General features: G+C 47.8%; 2 protein-coding genes across 3 annotated transcripts in view; one reads left to right on the forward strand and one right to left on the reverse strand.

Moving 5' to 3' along the window:
- Positions 1-11,726: 11,726 nt before the first annotated feature.
- On the reverse strand, positions 11,727-16,753 carry PCED1A (PC-esterase domain containing 1A). 2 transcript variants are annotated; one of them, XM_032859045.1, is made up of 8 exons: positions 16,383-16,753; positions 15,924-16,068; positions 15,322-15,401; positions 14,974-15,212; positions 14,723-14,873; positions 14,358-14,604; positions 12,459-12,734; positions 11,727-12,114 (listed from the first exon to the last, which is right to left on the reverse strand). In XM_032859045.1, exons 2-8 carry the CDS (start codon positions 16,045-16,047, stop codon positions 11,867-11,869), a joined length of 1,365 nt encoding a protein of 454 aa, XP_032714936.1. In that variant the 5' UTR covers positions 16,048-16,068; positions 16,383-16,753; the 3' UTR covers positions 11,727-11,866. The 2 variants fall into 2 exon arrangements, with proteins under 2 accessions (XP_032714936.1, XP_032714937.1); XM_032859046.1 differs by lacking the exon at positions 16,383-16,753 and having other exon boundaries at positions 15,924-16,319.
- Positions 16,754-16,877: 124 nt separating this feature from the next.
- VPS16 (VPS16 core subunit of CORVET and HOPS complexes) overlaps positions 16,878-25,640 on the forward strand; it is a 27,375-nt gene continuing 18,612 nt past the window's right edge. Inside the window, exon 1 of the mRNA XM_032859043.1 lies at positions 16,878-16,996. Within this exon, the coding sequence (XP_032714934.1) occupies positions 16,944-16,996 (53 nt within the window). The 5' untranslated portion in view covers positions 16,878-16,943. The remainder of the gene's footprint in view (positions 16,997-25,640) is intronic.

The following is a 25,640-nucleotide window of genomic DNA, read 5'->3' on the forward strand; positions in this document are numbered from 1 at the left end:
TTTGAGAAGAGGGGCAGAGCGGAAGGGTGAGCAGGGCCAGAGCTTGGCTGAGCTGTAGAGAGTCCCCGGAAGGGTGTGGTGACACCATGAGGGCTCCCTTAGCAACTGGCAGCGGCTTTTTCTTGAAGCGCACAGATGTCTCAGGTGCAGATCATTGAGAACTTCTAGCTAGGTAGCCCTGGGCTGGCCATTCTTTCCACTAACCCTACCTCTTTCCCCGAGCTCTAGAAAGGACCCACTGACAGAAACCTAGCAGAGAGAGGGCTGGCCAGGAGCCCCATGAGACCTCAACTAATTCACCTCCTGCTCCTTTCTGTCCAGACATCCCCCACTCCTTAGACTCCTTTACCTTCTGCCTCAGTGAGCATCCCCAAGTCTGGGAAGTGGGCCAACTAGGGTAGTGAGCATCCCAGAGGAGACCTACTTTAAGATTCCTAAGGTCTGTGATGGAAAAATGAACAAGAAGTCCCATCTCCCCACACAATATGTGGCCATGCCCAATTAATTCTTTTGGATTTAGTGGGTTCCAGCCCTGTCATGGGGTTGTGGTGAGTCAAAGGCAATACCATCTTTGTGTGAGGGACTTTGTAAAGACCAGAAAACTGTAAGATCTTATATTGAAGTCTGAGAATAATCTGTAGGCTCAAAGGGTCTTTTGACCCTGAAGGGGGCTGAAAGGGGAAGAGGAAGCTTCCCTAGGCCTTCAGAGAAAAGCTTCAGAGAAATGCATACAGTTTCGGCCCTCCGATGGTAAACAGGGGTGGATGGGTGTGGATGAGATGTAAAAGGTCATGTGACATGAAATCTCGAAACGCGCACATGTTGAGCTCTCCTGATTGTGAAATGTTTGGGGCTGGGGCCTGGCGCCAGGAGGTTCCTGGACAGCTGTGTGAATGGAGAAAGCAGAGCTCAGGGGTTTCTGTAGCTGTCCCGACTGCTGCTCACTGCTCCAAAAAGGTCTGGAAGGGGGCATCCCTTCATGCCCAGCATCCTGGCCCTTCACACAGCAGCTAACCCTCCAAACAAAACTGTGATCTGTTATTACCAAGCAAGGCACATGGGAGATAGTTTTACCCATGGCTCAGACCCACCTGCCAGACCCCTACCCAGTTCCTGACCCTCCCTGTCTTCTAGTCGTGACCCCACTGGATGTCTAACCCTAAAACTTCTGCTCCTGAAACCCTAGAACCAAAGTTCCCCTCTCCTGCTGCCTAAACATTCAGGCCATGGGAACCAGCCCCTAGAGCCTAAGTTTATTTTTGCTAAAACCCGTTTGCTGTGGGGTTTCATAACCACACAGGCCACCGGTCAGAGGCCTTCAGCGTTGGTGCCCCAAACCCCAGACACAGCCCTTCCTTACTGTTTCCTTGTGGTTCCGCCTCAAATGTGGCCTGGTAGGAAGGGCATGGCAGGACATGGAGGTGCTGAAGCCTCCTGGTTCGCATGAGCCTTGGGGTATTAGCTGAGGGTGGGTTTGAATCCCAGCACTGTTACTCTCTAGCTCCATGGCCCTGGTGGAAATTGTTAAACCTTCTTAAATTTCCTTTTCCTCGAGGGTAAAACCAAGGCAAGAACACCTGTTTTAGGGCCCCTGTGGGGCTCGTGGCATGCGGGCAAAATTCCTGGACTGGCTCCTCACGCCACACACTGTAACTATGCTATCCCATTTTAGAGATGAGGAGTCAGACTCAGGATCGCTGTTTGCCAGCACAAAGCCAGCTGGTTTGAATCCTGGTTCACCCCTGTGGGCAACTCCAGCAAAGGCGATGGAGGAAATACAACTGAATGGAAGACACTGGGGCTTCTTGATGCCTGTTCCTAAGAGTTCCTGTCAGGGATGAAGCCAGGATGCCAGTCTTGGGTCTCTCATGGACTTGGCTGGTCATTGCTGGCCAGCGACATCACTTAAGAGTCTCGGGGCCATTCTGATTAAGGGAGAGAAGAGGTTTTGGCTTGGACTGGGCACACTGTAGGGATGAGGGCAGGAATGGCTTGGGAAGAAGCAAGGAGGCCTTCTCCCCTTCCCCACATAAATATATACCTTCCACCTTCCTGTGTCTGCTGGTAGAGGATAAGGTGGTAGAGCTGGACTGCAGAGCAGATGGGCAATATTTATCGAACTAGATCAACCCATACCCTGTGACCCAGCAATCCAAAATGAAGTCCCAGAGAGGCCCATAAGGGCCTGGCTCATCAGAGTGGTCCCACCAGGACCAGAAGTATAGGTATCACCTGGGAGCTGCTAGACATGCAGAGTCTCAGGCCCCACCCCAGGCCTGTGGAATGAGAGCCTGAATTTTAATAAGATCCCAGGTGCTACACATGCACACAGATGTCTGAGAAGCACAACATCAGGGGCTGTGTTTGAGAGGGATGGTTGTACAATCAGTGGTGGTAGGAGATGGGAAAGGTAAAATAAGGTGGACGAGCACAGTGAAGGGAGAGGAAGCTATACCTATTGATCTGGAAATCATAGCACTGAGTGAAAAGAAACTCTGAATGAGAAATAATACAATCCCTTTTACACAAATTTAGAATGTATGCCAGCAAATCACCCCCCTCCCCGACACGTGAAAACAAAAGATAGAATGGAATGACCAATTCTAGAGGCAGGCAAGGAGAGTAGAGTATACAGATAAAAGGGAAGTGAGGGACCTTAGTATCAGGAACATAATTCCTGAAATTCCTTTAAATGTAGATAAAGTGACTTGCTTAGAGTTAAAAGGCTTAAAAATGCAAGCCTGGGGCAAATGGACAGTTTGGAATGAAGTTCTAAGCCTTTTCCTATTTGGGCCAAGAAAGGAGATCTGCTCCGTTGGCCTGAGTGACCTGGACAGCAGGGTCGGTGTCTTTGTTGGGCCTCCTGCACCACAGCCCACAGCCCGCTCCCAGTCACCCGCGTGGCCTGGCCAGAAGAATAATCAGATCAGGCAGGGGAGAAGGGACAGGAGCAGAGGGGGCATCAGCCTCGAGGGCCGTCGCATCTAAGAAAGCAGAGAAAGAGATATGCTGGGGGGCACCTAGGAGCAGGAGCGTCGGGTAGGACTCTCCTCAGCCCCATGTACAGGAAGCACCGAGAAGGAGCGGTCAGGACGGCGGGTCTGAGGTGGGGGTCAAGGGGGCTCAGGAGGGCACCACTGAGACAGTTGTCAGTGGCTACCCTGGGGAAGGTTGAGGGGTCCCTGGAAGGAGGGGGTGTGCGGCGCCGGGGGATCCTCCAAGGGCCAGCTGCGGGAAGCCGAGAGGGGAGGTCACTCCGGGAGAAGGAGGCAGGTGTTGGGCACTGCGCAATGTGCTCAGGTGCGCGGGAGAGGGGCCGGGGCGACTGCTGGAGGGCGTCCAACCGGGCGCGTTGCCCATGCGGGCAGAGCGAGGTGGTCAAGGGCCTGAGGCTGAGAAGGAAATGCTAAGCCAAGCTGGGGATCGGAGGCCTGTGGGTACCCACAAAAAGGAAGGAGCAAGGCATCCTCGGAATCGGCACCTCGCGGAATCCCAACTGGCGCCGGCGGCGACCGAGGATGCTAGGAGCGCCCCCTAGCGGAGATCTCCCTCTCCGCAAGGAAGGCAATGAAGGGTCGGGTTTGTTTGGGGTGTTGGGGAGGAAGGGAAGGGAGAGGTCTTTCTTCCTTTATACTGCCCCCTTGCCTTTCAAATATTTTCCATCTTAAAAATAAAGAACTTGATTTAAGATCTTGCTACTTCTACCATATTTTCTGGTCTGTATCTTTAAACCTCTCACAAAAGCCCCACAACATTTACAATTGATATGTGATACTGCATACTTGCAAAATACTGTAACATATATGAAAGTCATAAAGTCCTCTAAACTGAAGGATACCACATCCATCTAAAAGCCAGATGTTGGGGAGCCTGGGTGGCTCAGTGGGTTAAAGCCTCTGCCTTAAGCTCGGGTCGTGGTCCTGGGGTCCTGGGATCGAGCCCCGCATCAGGCTCTCTGCTCGGCGGGGAGCCTGCTTCCCCCTCTCTCTGTCCTCTGCCTGCCTCTCTGCCTACCTGTGATCTCTGTCAAATAAATAAATAAAATCTTTAAAAAAAATAAAATAAAAGCCAGATGTTATCAGTACCTTATCAGGCCTCTCCCTCTGCATTCATCAACTAACTGTGCAAGCTGAGGTTCCCAGACAATGGCATATGGAATTGCTATTCATAGACACCTTTCACTTGATCTTAATTTAAAAGAAACTCCTAAGGTGCCACCATTAAGAATTACGTAGATTACTGTAGAATCTTGAGAGTTAACCTTTATCCAGCTAAGGAAATTCCTTTCCATTCCTGATTAGCTAACAGTTTTTATTGTGAATAGATACTGAATGATAAAATTGTTTTGTTTTTCTGCATCTACTACAAGGACAACTTGGTTATTTTCCTTTATTCTTTTTATATTCTTTTATATATATGAATTACATTTTTAGGTGTCTTAATATTGAACTCTTCCTAGGAGAAAAACCCCATCCTGGTTCCTTTTTAATTGATGTATAATTCACACACACATTTTGTGTGCAAGTAAAATGCACAAATCTTGGAGGTACAGCTCAAGGAATTTTTACATACTTGTATGTGTGTCCATGTAACTGCTGCACAGATCAAGATACAGAACTTTTCCATCATCCCCAAAAGTTCCATTATGTCTTTTCCAATCAATACCCCCCCCTACAAGTAACCTGAGTCATGGTTTCTATCACAACAGATCAGCCTATTCTTGAAATCACACGGAACAAAGTCATACAAAATGTACTCTATTGTCTGGATTCTTTCAAGGTTACAACTGTGAGATTCACCCCATGTTGTTTCTTTCATCTCTCAGCAGTCTGCCCTCCTTTATCAGTGTGTACTATCCCACTGTAAGGGAAGCAACAACTTATTTATCTACTCTATTGCTAAAGGACATTTGGCTTGTTTCTAAGTTTGGCTACTATGAATAAAGCTTATATGAATATCCTTAGACAAGTCTTTTGGTAGACAAGATGCACTCATTTCTTTTGAAGTGCAATTGTTGGATCATAGAACATGTAAATGTTCCAACTTTAGCAAATGCTGCCCAATAATTTTCAAGGTGATTTGTACCAAGCAGTGATTCCACTGCTTTTTTTCCAGCCTATCCACCAAATTCATTGTTTGGGGTTTCTGCTCTCTCCTAGTCATCAGATACGGTATTTCCATTTGTTTCTCATTTTCATTTTTGCTTGGGTGATTTCTGAGAGGAGGAGGAAATACCAACTTTATCATCTTCAAACTGCACAACATCTTTCCTTTTTATTTTTTTCAAAGATTTATTTATTTTAGAGAAGGAGGGGGCAGATGGAGAGGGAGAGAACCTCAAGAAGGCTCCCCACTGAGTACAGAGCCTGGCTGGGGGCTCGATCCCACCACCCTGAGATTGTGACCTGACGTGAAGCCAAGAGTCAGATGTTCAACTGACTGAGCCACGCAAGCACCCTGAACTGCTTGCCTTTTTAAAGCCAAGAATGCAAGGGTGGTTTAACATTAAAACATACATATACACATAACAATGTAATTCACCATATTATCAAACTAAAAACTACATGTGATCATTTCAATAGATGCAGAAAAGGCATTTCATAAATCCAACATTCATTCCTCATTAAAAATAGAACAAAACTCTCAACAACCTAGGAATAGAAGGAAACTCCCTCAACTATATAGAAGGCATCTATGAAAAGTAGGGGTGCCTTGCTGGCTCCGTCAGTGGAGCATGCAACTTTTGAGCTCAGTGTTTTGACTTTGAGCCCCACTCTGGGTGTAAAGATAAAATCTTTAAAAAAATATTTAAAAATATTAAATATTTAACAGGATTTAAATATTTTATATTAAATAAAAATTAAATATTTTAAAAATTTTTAAAATAAAATCTTTTTTTTAAAGATTTTTTTTTTATTATTTATTCACTTGACAGAGATCACAGGCAGAGAGGCAGGCAGAGAGAGAGGAGGAAGCAGGCTCCCTGCTGAACAGAGAGCCCGACGCGGGGCTCGATCCCAGGACCCTGGGATCATGACCTGAGCCGAAGGCAGAGGCTTTAACCCACTGAGCCACCCAGGCGCCCCTAAAAATAAAATCTTAAAAAAGAAAAAAAAATAGCTGATCTCACAGTTGGTTAAAAAACTGAACACTTTCCCCTTAAGATTAGGAAAAAAGTATGTCTGTTTTTACCATTTCTATTCAACATTGTAGTAGAAGTCCTAACCAGTGCAATAAGGCAAGAAATATAAATAGAAAGCATACAGATTGGAAAACAAGAAGTGAAGCTATCTTTATTTGCAGACAACAGGACTGCCTATGTAGAGAATCTAATGGAATCTATAAAAAAGCTACTGGGACTAATAAGGGAATTTAGCAAAGTAACTAATAAGTACATGGTCACCATTATGACATAAGATCCATACCAAAAAAAAATCAATTGTGTTTCTCTGTACTGGCAATGAATGATCAGAAATAGAAATTTAAAAAACAGGATGCCTGGGTGGCTCAGTTGGTTAGGCATCTGCCTTCAACTCAGGTCGTGATCCCAGGGTCCTGGGATTGAGTCCTGGATCAGGCTCCTTGCTCAGTGGGGCACCTGCTTCTCCCTCTGCCTGCTGCTCCCCCTGCTTGTGTTCTTTTAAAAAAATAAATGAAATATTTTTTTAAAAAGAAGTATTATTTAAAATTTTTAAAAAATGTACTTAGAGGTAAATCTGGCAACAGATGTGAAAGATCTGTACACTGATAACAAAACGTTGTTGAGAGATATTAAAGAAGTCCTACATAATGGAGAGATGTATCTTATTGATGAAATGGATGACCCAATAATGCTAAAATGTCAATTTTTCCCAAATTTAATCTAGATATTCAATACAATCCCAATAAAAATCCCAGTACTTGTGTAGAAATAAGCTGATTTAAAAACTCATACAGAAGGGATGCCTTGGTGGCACAGTCCATTAAGATCTGACTCTTGCTTTCGGCTTAGGTTGTGATCTCACGGTGGTGGGTTCTAGCCCCATGTTGGGCTCCACGCTAGTGTGGAGTCTGCTTAAAACTCTCTCTGCCCTTTCCCCCTATTCTCTCTCTCTAAAGTAAATAAATAAACTTAAAAAACTCATACAGAAATGTAAAGGATCTAGAATAGCCAAAATAACTTTGATAAAGAAGAGCAAAGTTAGAGGACAAACACTACCTGATTTCCAGATTTACCATAAAGCTATAATAATCAAGAGAGTATGGTATTAGCATAGAGACAGACAAATAGGTCAATGGAACAGAACATGGAGTCCAGAAATAGATCCATTCATACATGTACAGCAGATTTTCAACAAAGGTGCAAAGAGAATTTAGTGAGGAAATGATAGTCTTCAAATAGTGTTGGAATCATTGGCTATTCATATGCAAAAAAATTCAATAACCTTGAACTATATACAAAAATTAACTCAAAACAGATCACAGACCTAAATGTAAAACCCCAAACCACAAACCTTCTAGAGGAAAACACAGGAGAATAGTTGTGACCTTGGGTTAGGCAAAGGATTCTTAGATATGACACCAAAAGTATAATCCATTAAAGAAAAATAAACTGCCCCTGATCAAAACTAAAATTGTCTGGGGTGCCTGGGTGGCTCAGTGAGTTAAAGCCTCTGGCTTCAGCTCAGGTCATGATCCCAGGGTCCTGGGATTGAGCCCTACAACGGGCTCTGTGCTCAGCGGGGAGCCTGATTCCCCTCCTCTCTCTGCCTGCCTAAACTAAAATTGTCTGTTTTTCAAAAGATACTGCTAAGAAAAAGACAAGCCATGGAAGGAAAAAGTACTGGCAAGCCATACATCTCATAAAGGACTTGGATCCAGGATAGAAAGTTCTCAAAGCCCAATAATAAGTCAAAAAAGGGAAAGGATGGGCGGAGAGTAGGAACAAACAATTTGAAAAGAAACTTTACCAAAGAAGATAAATAGATCGCCAATAAGCACAGGAAAAGACATTCAATTTCATTAGTCATTATGGAAATGCAAAGTAAAATCACACTATTTTAATAGCTAATATTAGATAGACTAATACCAAATGTTGATGAGGATGTGGGAGAACTATATCCCTCACACACTGCTGGCGTGAATATAAAATGGGACAACCACTATGGAAGAATATTTATCAGTTTCCTTAAAAGTTAAACCTACATCTACCGTATGATCCAGCCATTTCATTCTAAGTATGAGAAATGAAAACGTGTGTCCCTACAAAGATTTGTGCATAAATATTCATAGCAACTTTATTTGCAATAGGCAAAAACTAAAAATAACTAAAATGTCCATCAATGGGTGAACAGATAAACAATGGTACAGCCACACAAGAGACGACTACTCAGGTGTAAAAAAGAGCGAGCTACTGATACACGTAACAACATGAATTTCCATGTTGATCCATCTATCCAGCTAATTAGGCTGAGTGAAAGAAGCCATGTTAAAAAAAGGGTACCTATCGAATGGTTCCATGTAAAATTCTGGGAAACGCAAACTGATCCATAGTAACAGAAAGCAAATCCGAATCAGTGGTTCCTTGGTGTTGGAAGTAGGGAGATGTGAGGAGGTTGTGGGGAGAGAACAAGAGAAAGGTTTATGAAGAGGCAGAAAGATAAATTTCATTATCTTGACTGTGATGGTTTCATGAATGTATACGTCTCAACATTTATGAAATTGTAAATTTGAAATAGATGCAGATTGAGTTACATCTCAAAAAAGCAGTGTTCTTTGTTTTTGAAGCATAGGTCCACTTTCTTGTAGTCAATCTTTCACCAATTATATATGGTGGAGGTAAACACTAAAATGAACTCAACACACAATCTATGTAAGGACCTGGACAACACAACAGAAGGCAAGTTATCTACTCCTGCCAGGAAAATTTCAGTTTGGTTAAAATGTTTGGGAAAAAAACTCCAGTGATTTTTCTTCTCAAAACTTTTATTTTCCTTGGAAAATAAAGGCTGATATTACAACTGACGTGCTCATGCATCTTTTACTACTTTCAGGAATATCTTGGTATGGCAAAGGAAAGGATGTTGGAACCAAGATTCCAGGGGCTCCTGGGTGGCTCAGTCAGTTGAGTGTCTGACTCTTTTGACTTGGGTCATGATCTCAGGGTCGTGGGATCCAGCCCCATGTTGGGCTCTGCACTCAGCACAGAGTCTGAGATCCTCTCTCTCCCTCTGCCCTCCCCCTGCTTGCTCTCTCTCTAAAAAATAAATAAATAAATGAAATCTCTAAAAAACAAGATTCCATGAAAAAACACACACCAAGATTCCATGAACGAGAGGGAGTCTATATAAGATAGTTTTTTAAGACTTTATTTATTTGACAGAGATCACAAGTAGGCAGAGAGGCAGGCAGAGAGAGAGAGAGGAGGAAGCAGGCTCCCTGCAGAGCAGAGAGCCCGATGTGGGGCTCGATCCCAGGACCCTGAGATCATGACCTGAGCCGAAGGCAGAGGCTTTAACCCACTGAGCCACCCAGGTGCCCCCCCCCTTTTTAGAAGATTTTATTTGAGAGAGAGAGTAAGCGAGAGCACGAGCACGGGGAGGGAGGGGGAGAAGGAGCCTCCCCATGGAGTAGGGAGTCCAACATAGGGCTCCATCCCAGGACCCCAGGATCATGACCTGAGCCAAAGGCAGACGCCCCACTGACTGAGCCACCCAGGTGCTGCTATGTAAGATTGCTTTATTAAATGATTTGTCAATGGTCAAATATGGGTGGTTTTTGAGAAAATGAAGTTTGAGTTCTGTCATGCTTAACTAGCAAACTGTGTGCTTACATACTGGGAAAACTAAAATTCTCACCATTTTTACATCTCAAAACAAAGGCCAGGACACACTGTAAATGTATGTAATGACCTGTATGTGGCTATTTTTGAAGTTTCTTATTTCCCAGCCATAACCAAATAAAATCTCTTAAGAGAGAAGTCAAGCGCCTTGTACTATAATATGCTTATATGACCAAGTGAAAATAAAATAATTTATCTCCATTCTGCTCTTGTGGTAGATTTCAAGTCTGTGTTGGGAAGCGGAAGGAAAGGTTATGAAACCCCTGTGGGCAATGGCAGCTACACAGTGAAATGGGCTGGAGATGGGAAGTGCACAGGTAGAATGACGGGGACATGGAGTACAATGAACAGTCTCAAAGTTGCTTACAGAGAGAGTTCCAGAACTGGGATGGGGTTTGACGAGAATGGGAAAGACTCAGGAAGGATTGGTAAGGGAGGGGACAAGGAGTTTTTAAAGAATATGATGGCAAGCAATGGACAGGGCTGGGTGAGACTGGGTGAGACCAGGTAACTCATATTACTTTCTTCTTCTGACCATCAATCCAGGTGGACAATTTTCTCCAGCGACACTGAGAAACTCCAGAGCCAAAGGTGTGAAAGTATCCAGACAGAAAAAGGTTTTGAACAAAGGCAGAAAAGAGTGAACAAGGGGTTGGGCAAACTGAGGCAGCTGAGAGAATGAATCTTTGTTACCAAAAAGAAACAATCTTTTGCAACAGTAAAAATAACAAACCTAATATCTTAACTCCCTAACAAAAGGCTTTTTCTTTTTTTTTTTCTTACATGTTCCCTTACACTTTTTGTCTATACCAAAGAAAACCAAGCTTGTTTGTCTCTTTTGATTCTCAAATACCCTGTCGAGGTTGCTCTCTAAAAAGTTTTATTAATTCACCTTGTCTCTACCAGCTTCCCCAGCACTAGCGGGTTAATTTAACAGCTTCCTTTCATTTGCAATTCATTGATTGCTACCAACGGGCAACACTTTTCTGATGTGCTATTTCACCTCCTCTTGTGTGAGATATGCTATCCTTTGCCAAGGTAAAATTTTAGTAACAAGTATGGAAACTCAATACAAGAAGTCTGCGTCCCTCTCTTCCCTCCAATTCTACTTCAAGATGATTTAGTGGTTCTTCACATTACCCTATTTTTCTGCCCCACACTGCCTGTTGGCCTATTGATCCCTCCTCCTGCAATGTCACCATCTGGCCCACACTCTACCCCTGATGCTTAGTAGTGTCACAAACCTAGAGTCGGTACCACTTGTCAAAGCTGAAACCCTGTACTCTTTCTTAACTTCCTTACAGAGTTTGGCACAGCCTGCTACCCCCTGCCCCATCTTGGAATTCTCCCTCAGCCCCCCTCTACTCCCATCCCCCCACAAACAAAGAGGTTGGTCTGTGTTGCGTTTGCTACCATTGCACATTGTATCTATTAAATAGTGGATTTCTAATCAGTCTTCCACTTGAGTTTGGAAGCTTGTTCAGTCCCACCCACTTAACGAGTGCCACCATGTGCCAAGAGTTGTGCAAATAACTAAGGTATGTATGCACGTCCAGAAATAGATGAATGTTGAATGTATATGTGAATGCATAAGACTGGGAAATAGAGGTGAGAACTAGCCAGATCCAAAATTCCAAATAAAATACTGACAGTTTGAACTCAGCCCTAGCTATTTTCCAATCCCAAAGAGCAGCAGCCAACAAGAGACCCCTCCAGGATCTTTAGGCACACACCTGTGTTCTGGTAAGAGTGGGAATGAGTGTGTGAGATAGCAGGAAGGACACGTTCAGTGATTTTTAAATAGTGTGAGGTGAAAAAGCCAAGGCTGGAGAAGGCCCAGAGGCAGCTCCCCAACACTTCAGATCATGGTTTGGGAAACCCATCCCCTCACACAGGAAGATGCCACTCTGTTCTTCCATGCTTTTATTAGTGACAGCAATGGACAAGAACAATGTCAGGCATAACAGACACCCTGACCCAGCACTGGGGATGGCAAGCAGACCCTGTAGGGCCACTGGCATATCCAGCCCCAGACCAAGATCCAGTTTACCCAGGCCATGTCCCCGAATGGGCAGGAGGCTGTCTGTCCAGTTTATTTGTGTGGATCAGTCTGTCTGAGTGTCTGAGCCGCTGCCTGCAGGGCCCCCCCATCCTTGGCACGTGATAGGGGCTGCTGGGAGCACAGCGTGGCATCCCCCGGTGGACCACTGGGCCCCGGTGCTGACCATGGGGGATAGGGCCAGGGACTGGAGATGGCAGGGGGCCAGGCACAAAGTTCACTCCAGGGCCACATCCTACAAAAGAACCAGCCATTATCAGAGAGTGGGCTTCTGACCAAGTGAGCCCAGCTCTGCCTCCAAGCAGCTTTAGTCCTCCAGGGTGAGCTTCTCTGGGCTTCAGTTTCCCCATCTACAAAATGGCAACACCATTTCCCCTTCCACTAACCAGCAAACTGTGACAATCAACGGTTGATTAATGAGTCTACAGATGCTGTAGATCCAGCAGTGACTGGACCCAATCCTGGGGGCACAAGGAGCTACTGAACTCCTCTCAGTCCACCTGGGCATGGGAGGCAGGTGGGGGAAGGTGCACAGGGAGGCTAGGAGAGGTGGAAAGGGAGGTCTGTGGAGGCACCTACCTAAGTGGGATGACATCGAGAAGTCTTCTGTTGAATTATAATTGAAGAATTCGTGGGGTGGGAAGGGCTGGCCTGGGAAAAAAGGGGTGTCCTGGGGCAGGGGTGGAAACAAGGGAGGTGGCGAGGGCTGAGGAATGGAGTATGGGAAAGGCATGGGAGGGGGCAGGGGAGAGGGCTGGGGTGGGGGCAAGGCCAGTTGCTCCCCGAAGTCTGGGGGCTGCCCATGGCTCCCCTGGAACAGATGATCCGGCTCTGGCCAGTTCTCAATCCACGGGTCTAAGAACGGGATGGTTGTTTGTTTTAGGCCTGAGAGCCAGGCTGCCCAGAATTCCGGTTGTCCGCACTCTTAAACCTCTCTTCCCTCCTCTTGGAGAACAGGGCCACCAGGACGGGGCACCCTCTGCTTCCTACCCCGTCTTCCTCACACTGTCTCATTTCGGGCTAAGCCCAGTGTATGTTCCTTCTTCTTTGCCTTTCTCAAAGTCATAGATCTGCTTTTGTTCTAACCTTATGCTCCCCTCTAGAGCCTTCTCTCTTTGTATGCTTGGTTCCTGTATCTGTAGCTTTTTCTTCTCCCAGCTCCTCCCCACAGACCAAAAAATGAGCCTAAGAAGTCTTTTCTCTGGACAACATGAGACCCTGTCACTCTCTTCTCCCAGCAGTCCTGTGCCTTCCAAACTTCCACACGGAGTATTTTGCCCAGTTCCCATTCTCTCATCAACCGCTCCCGCCTCTAAACCCTGCTTCACTCCTTCAGCACTTTTCTGACTAAATGTAACCACTTCCTCTCTTCCTGCCAGTCATACTAAATGACTAAGAGCCCCTGTCCTCCCTGATAGTGCCTCTGCCCTCAGGTCCTTTTGTTTCCTCCATCAGCCCCTCTTCCCTTCCAACTCCACAGCACGGCCCTGCTTCTGCTCTCTCCTTCACAGCTGACTCTGAGACCCACAGCCCCACATTTCCACAGCACCTCAGAGGTCTGCCTGGACCAAACTCACCAATCACATCTTCCTACCCAACTCTTCCTTTTCACCTCCCTACTTCTGGACCTTCAAACTGGATTCAGAAGACCTAAGCCACCACGAACTAGCCTTACAACAATTAGGGCATCCCTCTCTTTGCTGGGGATAACAAGGAAACTGAGCCATTATATAATCAAAGTTCTAATCCACCTCCCCAAGGATCCAACGCCTGGCTACCAAGTCCTAGATTACCTCCGTGACATTCCTGGCCTCTCTGTGCCCTCACTCGCTCTAGTGCCGCTGTAACAGCCTTCTAACACGACTTGTGCCCCCAACTCAACAAACGCTATCCTGCAGGTACTATGGACAGAGCCAACTGTACCAGACCCCAAGGCCAAAAGGGACGAGCTGACAACAAGGTAGGAACCTTGCCCTTTGAGGACATGATCCAGGGGGAAAGCACACATGCAAACAGTCAGCCACCACATTCCTTTTGCGAGCGGGCAGGAACTGAGAGGCTTGACAGCACCATGTGAGGGGCTTCTTTGCTTCTGTAACATCGCATGATTGCCCTTCTTCCATTTCTGTCTTTCTACCCCCAGCCCCCATGCCTAGCTAGAAGTCCCCCCATTTCTTTCCTGTTCATCTGTGGGATAGGAGTCTTTTGACACGCTGCCTTATGTGCTCAAAGCTTATATATACTCACTCACGTGCAGAGATGATTATATGCTAGCGCACACAGAACCAGAACTTGGATCAAAACGCTGTTCCTGTGATCTCACCCTCCCCAGGGGATGAGAAAGGTGCACTCGGGAGCCACAACAGACCTTCGAGAGGCCTCTACTCCCTGAGTACCTCTGTCCTATTCTGGGTCTGAGCCCTATGCTCTAAGAACCCCCTCTGCATCATTCTCCTACCCCCTTGTGGCAGGGCTCACCAGAGGGATAGTCACGCTTGGGCAGCTCCACGCCCCAGGCATCGGCCACGTGGGTCAGAAGCAAGTGTGAGAGGTGGCGGTGAGCGTGTTGGTCCCAGTGGACACCGTCCCGGTGACGGTGCTGTACTGCGTGCCGAAAATGGAAGTGGAGGTCGAGGACATCAAAGCAGTGGTCCCCCGCCAGCGTTGCGCTGTAGAAATTCCCTTCAACCACATCCCTCCGCAGAGACCCCGCCAGGGGCTGGAGCTGAGTAAGAAAGTGCAGCATCTAAGAGCTGCACAATGAAGCAGGGTCGGGAGGGAAGGCCCTCTTATCTACCAGTCAGCTGCCTCCTCCCCCATCCTGAGGGGCCTCCGTCACTTGCCTCTGGCAGAAGGAAACCCCCAGTGACACGCTCCCCCAAGGGCATGGCCATGTTCCACACCAGCAGGCACGAGTCTGGCAACACCTGGTCCATGCGCACAAACACCCGCTCCAGGTTCTCCCGGTAGCTCTCCATCGAGCAGCGGCCATACCTGTCAGACAGCACATAGGGTGGTCAAGAGCACAGGGTGGACAGCCTCTGAGCTGTACCTCCACCCCCCAACCACTATTTCCCTCTCCCGCTGCCCCAACCTGGAGAGATCCCAGAGGCAGGAGTTGATGATCACCAGGTCCGGGGCAGGCCCGTAGGTCAGTTCCTCCAGGACGCCCTCGAGGTACTCGGAGTAAACGCGGGTGAGGAAGTAGAAGCGCACAAGGTGGTGGCCAGAACCCGAGCAGAACTGGCGAACCTCCCGGTACTGCGTTCCGTTGTGTAGCTCGCCCAGCTGACCCCCAGCCATCAGCTGGTCCTGTTCAAAGCTCAGCTCCCCCTGCCCACCCCCGGCACCCAGATGGTCAGACCCATGCTAGGGAAGAAGGCCCTGTCAGGCCAGGGTCTGTGCCCACCCACCACTGGCATGGCTACCAAGCTTCCCTCACCTTGGCTTTCAGCTGGGCAGCTGTGAGCAGTGAGTCCCTCTGGAGCAAGAGCACCAGGTCTTTGTACACAGCCCGCTGGACTGCAGGGAGACAGAGATCCTAAGGCTAAGACAAGCCTCATCCCACCCTAGTTCCTCCTAAGCCCAGGCCTTCCATCTTCCCAAGGCTGGGGCTGCCCACCACCACCACTGTGGAGTTCATTACAGAGGCAGGAGAAAAGCTGAGGTTAAAAAAATCCTGGTACCACCTCCGCCTTCAGGGGATACACTACCCCCAACTTAGTACACAGTGGCCCAAGATCACCAGGCAGTAGTCAGCTGGCCAAGTCACCCAGAAAACAACACAATCCACTGCTCCCATGAAGGAAAGTATGGGAGACTGTCAGGGGGAAAAATGCTGAGCAAGGATGGGGTAAAAAAATGTGTCGGACTACATCGATCAGGACTCCTGTGGAAGGTGCATGGGGAAATCAAAGACGGAAAACCCCCTGGACTGGAACAGACTCGGGGTCAGAAAGGTTTGGGTTCGAGACAAAGGATCCAGTCATAGAAAACAGACTGAAGGTACGGGGCTGGGTAGTGTGAACCTAGAGGGGCACTCACTTGAGTCCCCCAAGATGACCACGAACTTGTTGTGTAGCAGCTGCTGGACTTCCGAGGCCTGGAAGTGGACCATGGCGCTTCGCAGGGGGAGACGCGGCTCCTCGTTCTCCAGACAGAAGACCATGCCGCCGCGGCCAATGACGGGCTGCGGGGAGAGGCCACTAAGCAGCTCGCGGGCGGGGACTCAGGACAGGTCGGCCCCAGGGCCCGCCCCGGGATAAGTGAGACCTGCGCCGGCCCCTCCCGGGCTGCTCAGGACTACCGAGGCGAGGTAGCGGCGGCAGAGTGGGACCCATGGTGGCGTCTTGCCTCAGTCCCACCTGGCACCGGAGGCAGGGGGTCGCCAGCCCGCGGGCCACCAGGGCACCAAGGCGCTTTCCGCGCGGCGCCGCCCTGCGTGCGCCCAGCCACGTGCCCGCCACCGCCCCGCGCATGCGCGCGCCCGCTAGCGCCAATTACCGAGTCCCGGGGCGCTGCACCGTTCACCCACGCCCGGGGCAGGGCCGCGCACCGCGCGCCTTGCCCTCTGAGGGCCCCAGGCCTGGCCTCATGTTTCCCCGCCCGGGGACGCCAGTCGGTTCTGCACAGCCCGCGCCCAGCAGAACCCGTGCGTCCCGGTTAGCCGTCGGTGCGCAGCCCGGCGCCCAGCGCTCTCCATGCGTGCGTCGCGGCGGCCCCGACGGCGCCTCGGGCCTCGGCGCCTCGGGCGGCGACGCTCACAGCATCCACTTCCGGTCACCCATGTCCCGCCCTGCGCGACCCCCGGCGCCCGAGGGGACAGGAAGGCGGCGGGGTTGGCCGCGGCGGAGGGTAGGAGCCAGAGCTGAGCCCACCCGGGCGGGCACGAGGCCCGGGTGTGGGCGGGGGCGCGGCGGCGGCCAAATGTAGTTGCCCACACTGGTGATGGCCGTGGCGGCAGCCTCGCCACGTGACCCCGACGGGCGGAAGCGGAAGTGCCGGTCCGGAGCCCGTGCTAGGCGGGTGTCCCTCGGCGCTGCTCAGCCGCCACCTGCACCAGCCATGGACTGCTACACGGCGAACTGGAACCCGCTTGGGGACTCTGCCTTTTACCGGTGAGCCGCCCCGCCCTCCTGCCCACTGCTCGGCATACCCCGCTCCCCCGCTGGCTTGAGTCTTTGGGCCGAGCCGGCAGCGCGCGCCCCCGTCACCGTGGTCGCTGGGGTCCGCCCCTCGCGGGCTCACCCCCCCCCCCCCCCCCCCCAGCATCTACCGCTGAACGCACAGCCGCCTAATGGCCTGGAGGCCGGGCCTTCCCCAGCTCCAGGAAGGAAACTGAGGCAGTCACACCACGGTCACACGAGTAGGGGCAGAGAGAGCCCAAAGCTGAAGCTGAGATCTGTCAGCCTCCGGAAGGATGCTCAGATCACGTTGAGAGAGACGGCCTGTGGGTGACAGCGAATGTCCAGCCTCCTGCGGGGAAGTGCTGCCAAAGTTAGACTACAGTGGCGCTCCGCGGGAGGCGGGATCGCACGGCGGGCCGGGTAACAGCAAACTGGGAGAGAGGGGCGAATCCAGGGGCAGGGCGTGTGAGGACGCTCAGCTAGGGGTAACCCTCTCACGGGAGTCGTAGAGTCCTAGACCATATATCTATATATCTATATATAGATATACACACACACACACACACACACACACACACACACATATTTATTTATTTGACAGAGAGAGACACAGGAAGAGAGGGAACACAAGCAGGGGGAGTGGAAGAGGGAGAAGCAGGCCTCTCGCTAAGCAGGAAGCCCGATGCGGGGATCGATCCCAGGATCCTGGAACCATAACCTGAGCCAAAGGCAGAAGCTCAAAGGCTGAGCCACCCAGGGGCCCCGAGTCCCAAACTATTGATGTGAAGTGTAAACCGATCACATTATTACCCTGATGAGGACTTTTCAGCGGCGCCACTTTTTTGTGGGGTAAAATACAAACTCCTATTGGAACATCTGTAAGTCAGCCTCTGTTTATCTCCAGTTCCGTCTGCCCCTCTCCTACCCAAGTCTGGTATTCCAGTTGCACAGAATTACAGAACCCCAATACACCACGATGTTTCATGGCTTCCCATGTTTGCATCCAGCCTGCAGGTACTTCTCTGGGTACTGCCATTGCTCTTTTTATCTCACTGGAAAATTTTTGCTCATCTTTCAGGGCTTAGTTCAAGGGTTCATTCTGAAACTGTCCCCGATCCAGTCCCAGTAGAGTCAGCTGACTTTCCTTTGGGCCTCTCCGGCGGGTGTTGCTGTCTGTTATGGAAGGCGCAGTAGGGCAATATTTGCATGTGGTTTTTTCTGCTAAACTAAGTTCCTCGAGGACCAACATTCTGTTTATCTATGTCCAGTGCTCATAGAACGGTGCCTGTTATGTAGTAGTTGCCCAATAAAGTTTTAAAAATACTTTAGTGATTTCAACTAAAGGTCACAAAGATATTGCGTTGGGGTCATATTTCAACACAAAGTACTCTTGTGTTAGTGAAACTGTATGGCGATTTTTAGAGATCCTTTGCATTTGTTGTTTATTTGTAATTCTTCTGTCTTATAAATATGCCTATGAAATATGCAATATGAAAATGCAGAAATTTAATTTAAAAAGCAGTAAAGTCGGGGCACCTGGATGGCTCAGTGGGTTAAAGCCTCTGCCTTCGGCTCAGGTCATGATCCCAGGGTCCTGGGATTGAGCCCCGCATCAGGCTCTCTGCTCCGCAGGGAGCCTGCTTCCTCCTCCCTCTGCCTGCCTTTCTGTCTACTTGTGATCTCTGTCTGTCAAATAAATAAAATCTTAAAAAAAAAAAAAGGCAGTAAAGTCAGTAGGAAATAACAATGATTTCAACTGTTTTTCCAGAGAAGGTATGTCATTAGACAAAAGTAGCCACGTAACTTAGTGTTTCGTACATCATACACTTTTAAAAATATTAACTCGTGTTATTTTGGAAAATACATGTGACCACACAGGTTTGTTAAATCAGAGAATGCTGAAGATAATGACCTCATTACCACAGAGCTCCTCTTTATCACATGCAGTCTTAGCTTTGTTGGTATACCAGGAAAGATTTAAATGAGTGTAAGTGTGGAATGCCCGCCGTAGACGTGACCTGTCTGGGCAGCCTCCCCTTACCTGTGCTGTGCTGCCAGAAAGAGTAGAAGTCTAAGCCTTGCTCTGGAGGATATATGATTTTTGCTGATGGAGGAACTGTGTACTAGACACTATGTTAAGTATTTTATATGTATTAACTTGTTTGTTTCAAGACCTTATGAGGTATGTGTTGTTATTAGCCCCATCTTCCTGAGGCACAGAAAGGTTAGGTGCCCAGGTCACCAAGTAAGTGGTGGAGCCAGGCTTTGAATCCATTGTTCTTCTAGAACCTGTGTTAAAGCATAGAGGTTTTGGTTTTGGTTGTTGTTGTTGTTGTTTTAAATCGGGAAATATATAGCATATTCTAACTTCACCAGAGTGGAAATATTTTAAATGCAACTATTTAGTTTTATTGATATTTGTGCATAGCTTTATGGCAGGGCATGTTCCAATAAGTGAATGAATGACTGATGTAAGTATTGCATTTTGAGTCCTGTCTGCAGGTCAGGATTCTTTTGTGTTGGAAGTAATGTTCTGGAAAGCTCACTGAATTTGGGAAGGGAATGAGGGGGAATGGTTACTAGTTCTTATAGGGCTCCAGAATTTAAGCCATTTTTATCTTAAAAACCAACCTTGGATTAATCCTGTTAGTTAATTTTGCCCAACCCTTTTCAGGGCTGAATGTATATCAACCAATAAAAAGACATGGACTCTGGGGCACCTGGGTGGCTCAGTGGGTTAAAGCCTCTGCCTTCGGCTCAGGTCATGATCCCAGGGTCCTGTGATTGAGCCCTGCATCGGGCTCTCTGCTTAGCAGGGAGCCTGCTTCCTCCTCTCTCTCTGCCTGCCTCTCTGCCTACTTGTGATCTCTGTCTGTCAAATAAATAAATAAAATCTTTTAAAAATTTAAAAAAAAAAAAGACATGGACTCTGTCTGCTCTCATAGAGCTTACAGCCAGCAGGAGACACAGTTGATAACCATTAACGACTCAGTATTTATTTAATCATAATCAGTGTAAAGGAGAGATATAAGGTCCTAAGAGAGTACATATAATAGACTGGGAGGTTAGAGATAAAGAAGACTTAATGAAGGAAACAATAACACCCTATCCAGGGAATGAGTAAATGGAGGTGCAGGGAGTGTGATGGAAGAAGCGTATACAAAGGTCCTGAGGCAGGAAAAGACTAGGACACTCTCAATCATCTAAACAGAGCCAGTGTGTTTGGATTGCCAGGAGTGTATGTGTGTAAATAAGACTGTTTTGGAAGGAGCAAGCAAATATGGACACAAGGGTGGATATGCCTGGGAGAAGTTGATGGTGGAGAGCACTGGGGCAGTGATGTTGGAAATAGAAAGGGATGCATGAGAGAAGTATTTAGAGGACAAAATTAAAGGAAATTGTGATGGGTTGCACTGGGTAGAAAGGAGGTAGAGCAAGAAATTGAGGATGACTGGGCTTTTGGCTTAAGACAAAAAAGGAAGAGTGAGTTTTGTGGGGAAAGGTTTACCTTGGTTTTGGACACATTGCTTCAGGTACTTTAGTAGAAACATCCCTTACGGTAAGAGAAAGGAGACAAGATACATTATGTACTCCTGAAACTCTTCTTAGAGGAGAGATTGACTATTGTAGTAGGGATTTTTTTTGGGGGGGGGAGTAACATATAAACACAAACATTTTTTTAAGATTTTATTTTTAGGGCACCTGGGTGGTTCAGTGGCTTAAATCCTCTGCCTTCAGCTCAGGTCATAATCCCAGGGTCCTGGGATCAAGTCCCTCATTGGGCTCTGCTTCCCTTCCTCTCTCTCTGCCTGCCTCTCTGCCTACTTGTAATCTCTGTCTGTCAAATAAATAAATAAAATCTTAAAAAAATAAAAAAAAATATCTTAAGTAATCTCTACACCCAACGTGGGGCTCAAACTTAAACCCCTGAAAGCAAGAATCACGTGCTCTACTGACTGAGCCAGCCAGGTGTCCCTAAACGTGAACATTTTAAAAAATTGTGGTTAGGCGGCCCTGGGTGCCTCAGTCGGTTGGTCATCCAACTCTTGATTTCAGCTTGGGTCATGATCTCAGATCGAGCTCCGCATCAGGCTCCCTGCTCACTGGGGAGTCTGCTTTCAATTCTCTCTCTCTCTCTCTCCCTCCCTCCCTCCCTCCCTCTATTCCTCCCCCTCAAAATAAAACATAAAAATAAGTCTTTAAAAAATTGTGGTTAAATATACATAACATAAAATTCACTACCTTAACCATTCTAAAGGATAGTCCAGGAGTGTTAAGTATATTCATGTTGTGCAATGAAATCTCCAGAACTTTCTCATCTTGCAAAATTGAAACTCTATATCCATTAGATAATAACTCTCCATGTTCCCCCTCCCCCAGCCCTGGTAGCAGCCATTCTGTTTCCCTTTTCTATGAATTTGACTACTGTAGATAGTTCATATAAGTGAAAGTGTGGAAGTGGAAGCGTAAAGTATTTGCCTCTTTGTGACTGGTTTATTTCACTTAGCATACTTTCCTGTCCTCAAGGCTTATTCATATCATAGCCTGTGTCAAAATTTCATTCCTTCTTATGGCTGAATAATACTCTCTTGTACATGTATAACATTTTATTTATGCAGTCATCCATCAATGGATACTTGGGTTACTTCTATCTCATGGCTAGTATGAATAATGGTGCTATGAACATGGGTGTACAAATGTCCCTTTGAGACTATTTTCAGTTCTTTTGGATATATACCTGAATAGAATTGCTGGATCACAGGTTATTCTGTGTTTATTTATTTGAAGAACTATCAGACTCTTTTCCATGGCAGGCACACCATTTTAAATTCCAGCAACAGGGCACCTGTGTGACTCAGTGGGTTGGGCCTCTGCCTTCGGCTCAGGTCATGATCCCAGGATGCTGGGATGGAGCCCCGCATTAGGCTCTCTGCTCAGCAGGGAGCCTGCCCGCCGCGGGCCCCCCCCCCCCGCCTCTCTGCCTACTTGTGATCTCTGTCAAATAAATAAATAAAATCTTTATAAATAAATAAAGAAATACTATGGGGGCGCCTGGCTCGCTTAACTGGTGGAGCGTGCAACTATTGATCTCAGGGTTGTGAGTCTGAGCCCCATGCTGGGTGTGGACATTACTTAAAAATAAAATCTTAAAAAAAACTACACTGAAAAGAAATTTAAAAAAATAAATAAAAATTTTTAAAAAATACTACTAAAGAGCTCCTGTACATTGTTGCTGGAATTTTTCTCTGCCTACTTGTGATCTCTCTCTCTCCTTGTCAAATAAATAAATAAAATCTTAAAAAAAAATCCTTAAAAAAAATTCCAGCAACAATGTACAGGAGCTCTTTAGTAGTATTTTTTAAAAATATTTATTTATTTCTTAAAATTTCTTTTCAGTGTAGTATTTTTTTTTTTAAGATTTTATTTATTTGACAGAGAGAGAGATCACAAGTAGGCAGAGAGGCAGACAGAGAGGGAGGGAAGCAGGCTCCCCGCCAAGCAGAGAGCCCAATGCAGGGCTCCATCCCAGGACACCGGGATCATGACCTGAGCTGAAAGCAGAGGCTTAACCCACTGAGCCACCCAGACGCCCCAGTGTAGTGTTTTTTTTAAGATTTTATTTTTAAGTAATGTCCACACACAGCATGGGGCTCAAATTCACAACCCTGAGATCAATAGTTGCACGCTCCACCAGTTAAGCGAGCCAGGTGCCCCCATAGTATTTATTTATTTATAAAGATTTTATTTATTTATTTGACAGAGGATCACAAGTAGGCAGAGAGGCAGGCAGTGGGGAGGGGGAAGCAGGCTCCCTGCTGAGCAGAGAGCCTGATGCGGGGCTCGATCCCATGACCCTGGGATCATGACCTGAGCCGAAGGCAGAGGCTTAACCCACTGAGCCACCCAGGCGCCACATAGAGTATTCATTTTTGAGGCAAATTGGAGTCAAAGGATTTCAGGGGTGATGATGAGCTCTCTTGGGCCTTAGGATTTGGAATAGATTATTCCCCAAGGCTAGACTTGCTGTGCCCCTTCCACCCCAGTGGTCCAGCTTAGACCCTGAAGGCAAAGGCTGGAGATCACCTATTTTCATGCAAGGGCTCTGCTTGTGCTGCAGCAGAACGTACTTTTCCAGAAGTTCAGCTCCACAGCCACAGGGATTTCTTCAGTGTCTGAAGGGAGGGATGGGGAGGGGAGGGACTAGAACCAAGACTACGAGGGCTGCTAGGTTTAGTGATTTCCTGGTATTGGAATCCAGGGTCCATTTACTGCTGCTGAGATTTCCACTTCCAGGACCTGGGAGTAGAGGAGGAAGCTGTGACTCGCCTTCCTCATTGAACGTATGGCTGTCCTTACAAGAGTCCCCACCCCTAGGCTCTTCTGAGAGGCCACCCTCCCTGTTGCCCTCCACTCTGCTTCTGCAGACCCAATGCCACCCTTTAGGCACAGCCTGAGTCACCCGACTGTCCCTGAGAAGCTTTCTTTACCTCCAAGGCCTGGAGAGGTAGTCCGTGTTTTGTTGCTCTTCACTACTCCTGGCCCCCTTGGAGGGGCTCTGCCTCCTTCCCAGCCAGGTCTGTGTTGCTGCCATCCTCCTGAACCACATCCCTGGCCAACTGTTGGGACAGCTTCCTGTGCATCCCTGCTCTTGCCACTTTCCAGAGTGATTTTAGGGGCCACCTGGCTTCAGGCTCCTTGAGCTCTACTTGAGTGATTTTATCTACATCAGCCACCCACCACCCTGTGCCTATGTTCTTCCAGAATTGCTTTGCCTCGGAAGCATTCAATTCAGGCAGCCCCCATCCAACCGTAGGCTCCTGTCCTCACTGGTACTCTGATACCTCCTGATCCACCTGTCCTTGGACCTCACGGGGATCCCCATCCCTGGAACCCTTTGTTCTCTTCCTATGTACGTGCAGAGGCCCCTTCTATAAATGTGTCCCTCCCTGTCCAGCTTGGAGTACAGCCGCAGTCAGTCCTTTCAGTTTCTTGTCTTTTCCCTGACAACCTTGTTCCTTTGTCCTTCGGTTACTCCTGCCTGAGACAGAGCCACCTCCCAGTGCGCCAGCCACTCACGATCTTCACCTGTGCCTAGGCTGCTGCTCACTGCTGCCAGGCAGGCCACACACGGGTAGCTTGGGACGACAGCTTGGGATGACAGCATCTCGATGCCCCCCAGCCTCAGCTGGGCCCTCCTAGTCTTTTTGGGGGGGTTCAGCCTATACTTATCTCAAGGGCTCTGCTTTTCCTTTTAAAAGATTACACAAAGAAACAATGAAGATAATTTGGAAATACTGAAAATCATAGTCTCCTTGGCCCCTCCTCTCAACAGTTGACTTCGCCTCATGCTTCCAAGAGAACTGGAAGTCTGCATAGAAGGGCCTAGGCTTCCCCCTACCAAACCTGACCCTGTGAGGAGCTGTGCCTCTATCCCCCTGTCCTCCCAGAAACCATGTGCCATCCACCCACACCCTCCCTCAGCCACAGTGTTTCTCCAGCTGTTGTCCAGGCCCCCTTGCCTCAGAATCACCTGAGATGCTGGCTATGCAAAGCTTCCATGGTCAGACATACTCCCTTATCTCTGCGATGGGTCCTAGAAATTTGATGTGTATCTCCCCGTCCTAACAAAAAATAAACTCTCCCATTCCACAGGTCCCTCCTTGTCACCGCATCTTTTTCTGCCCATTCCAGCCAAAGGTCCAAAGATCACCATCTGCATTTCCTTCTGTTTTCTCTCTTCCTACTAATCATTCACTCTGGTCTGAGCACCTTGTTCTTAGTGACATTCTGTCACTTGAGTGGACAGATCTCTGGCCTCATCTGAGCTTCACTACCTGGAACACTGGAGAAAGATGAGTGCTCAATCACTTCTTTCTTGGGAATTGAATTTAACCTTTTACTAGGGACATCTTCAGGCATACAAAAAGTACTGCATCACCACCTGGGCTTAAAAATTGTTGTGTTGCAGTGTTTGCTTCAGCACTTTGGAGGTTAAAATATTTTATTAAGAAAAAGTTCAAATAGGGGCGCCTAAGTGGCTCAGTGGGTTAGAGCCTCTGCCTTCGGCTCAGGTCATGATCCCAGGGTCTTGGGATTGAGCCCCCCAGGGTCTTGGGATAAAGCCCCGCATCGGGCTTTCTGCTCAGTGGGGAGCCTGCTTCCTCCTCCCCTCTGCCTGCCTCTCTGCCTACTTGTCATCTCTGTCTGTCAAATAAATAAAATCTCTAAAAGAAAAAGTTATACATAAACAGAGTAATTTAGCGGACACCCATGTACTTCTTCCTGAACTGCAGTAAAGATCAATGCTGTCATTTTCTTTTCATCTTTCCCTTCCCCCTCTTAGACACTTTTGGGACTATCAAAAGCCAACTCCAGACACATCTTTTTATTTATTTATTTTTTTCAGATACATATTTTTTTTTTAAGATTTTATTTATTTGACAGAGAGAGATCACAAGTAGGCAGAGAGGCAGGCAGAGAGGAGGAAGCAGGCTCCCTGCTGAGCAGAGAGCCCAATGCGGGGCTCAATCCCAGGACCCTGAGATCATGACCTGAGCCGAAGGCAGAGGCTTTAACCCACTGAGCCACCCAGGTGCCCCCAGATACATCTTTTTTTTTTTTTTTTTTTTTTTTT

The sequence above is a fragment of the Lontra canadensis genome, unplaced genomic scaffold, assembly GCF_010015895.1.
Source record: "Lontra canadensis isolate GAN:19392208 unplaced genomic scaffold, GSC_riverotter_1.0 scaffold16, whole genome shotgun sequence".
In the NCBI taxonomy this organism is placed as follows: domain Eukaryota; kingdom Metazoa; phylum Chordata; class Mammalia; order Carnivora; family Mustelidae; genus Lontra; species Lontra canadensis.

What these genes read in the sequence shown, in the direction of transcription:
- PCED1A (XM_032859045.1), bottom strand. Translation starts at nt 16,047, where the DNA reads ATGGTCTTCTGTCTGGAGAACGAGGAGCCGCGTCTCCCCCTGCGAAGC. An exon ending in GGTCATCTTGGGGGACTCAA is followed by an intron (nt 15,402 to 15,923) that starts GTGAGTGCCCCT and finishes GTCTCCCTGCAG; the next exon opens with TCCAGCGGGCTGTGTACAAA. An exon ending in TGCCTCTGGGATCTCTCCAG is followed by an intron (nt 14,874 to 14,973) that starts GTTGGGGCAGCG and finishes GCTGTCTGACAG; the next exon opens with GTATGGCCGCTGCTCGATGG.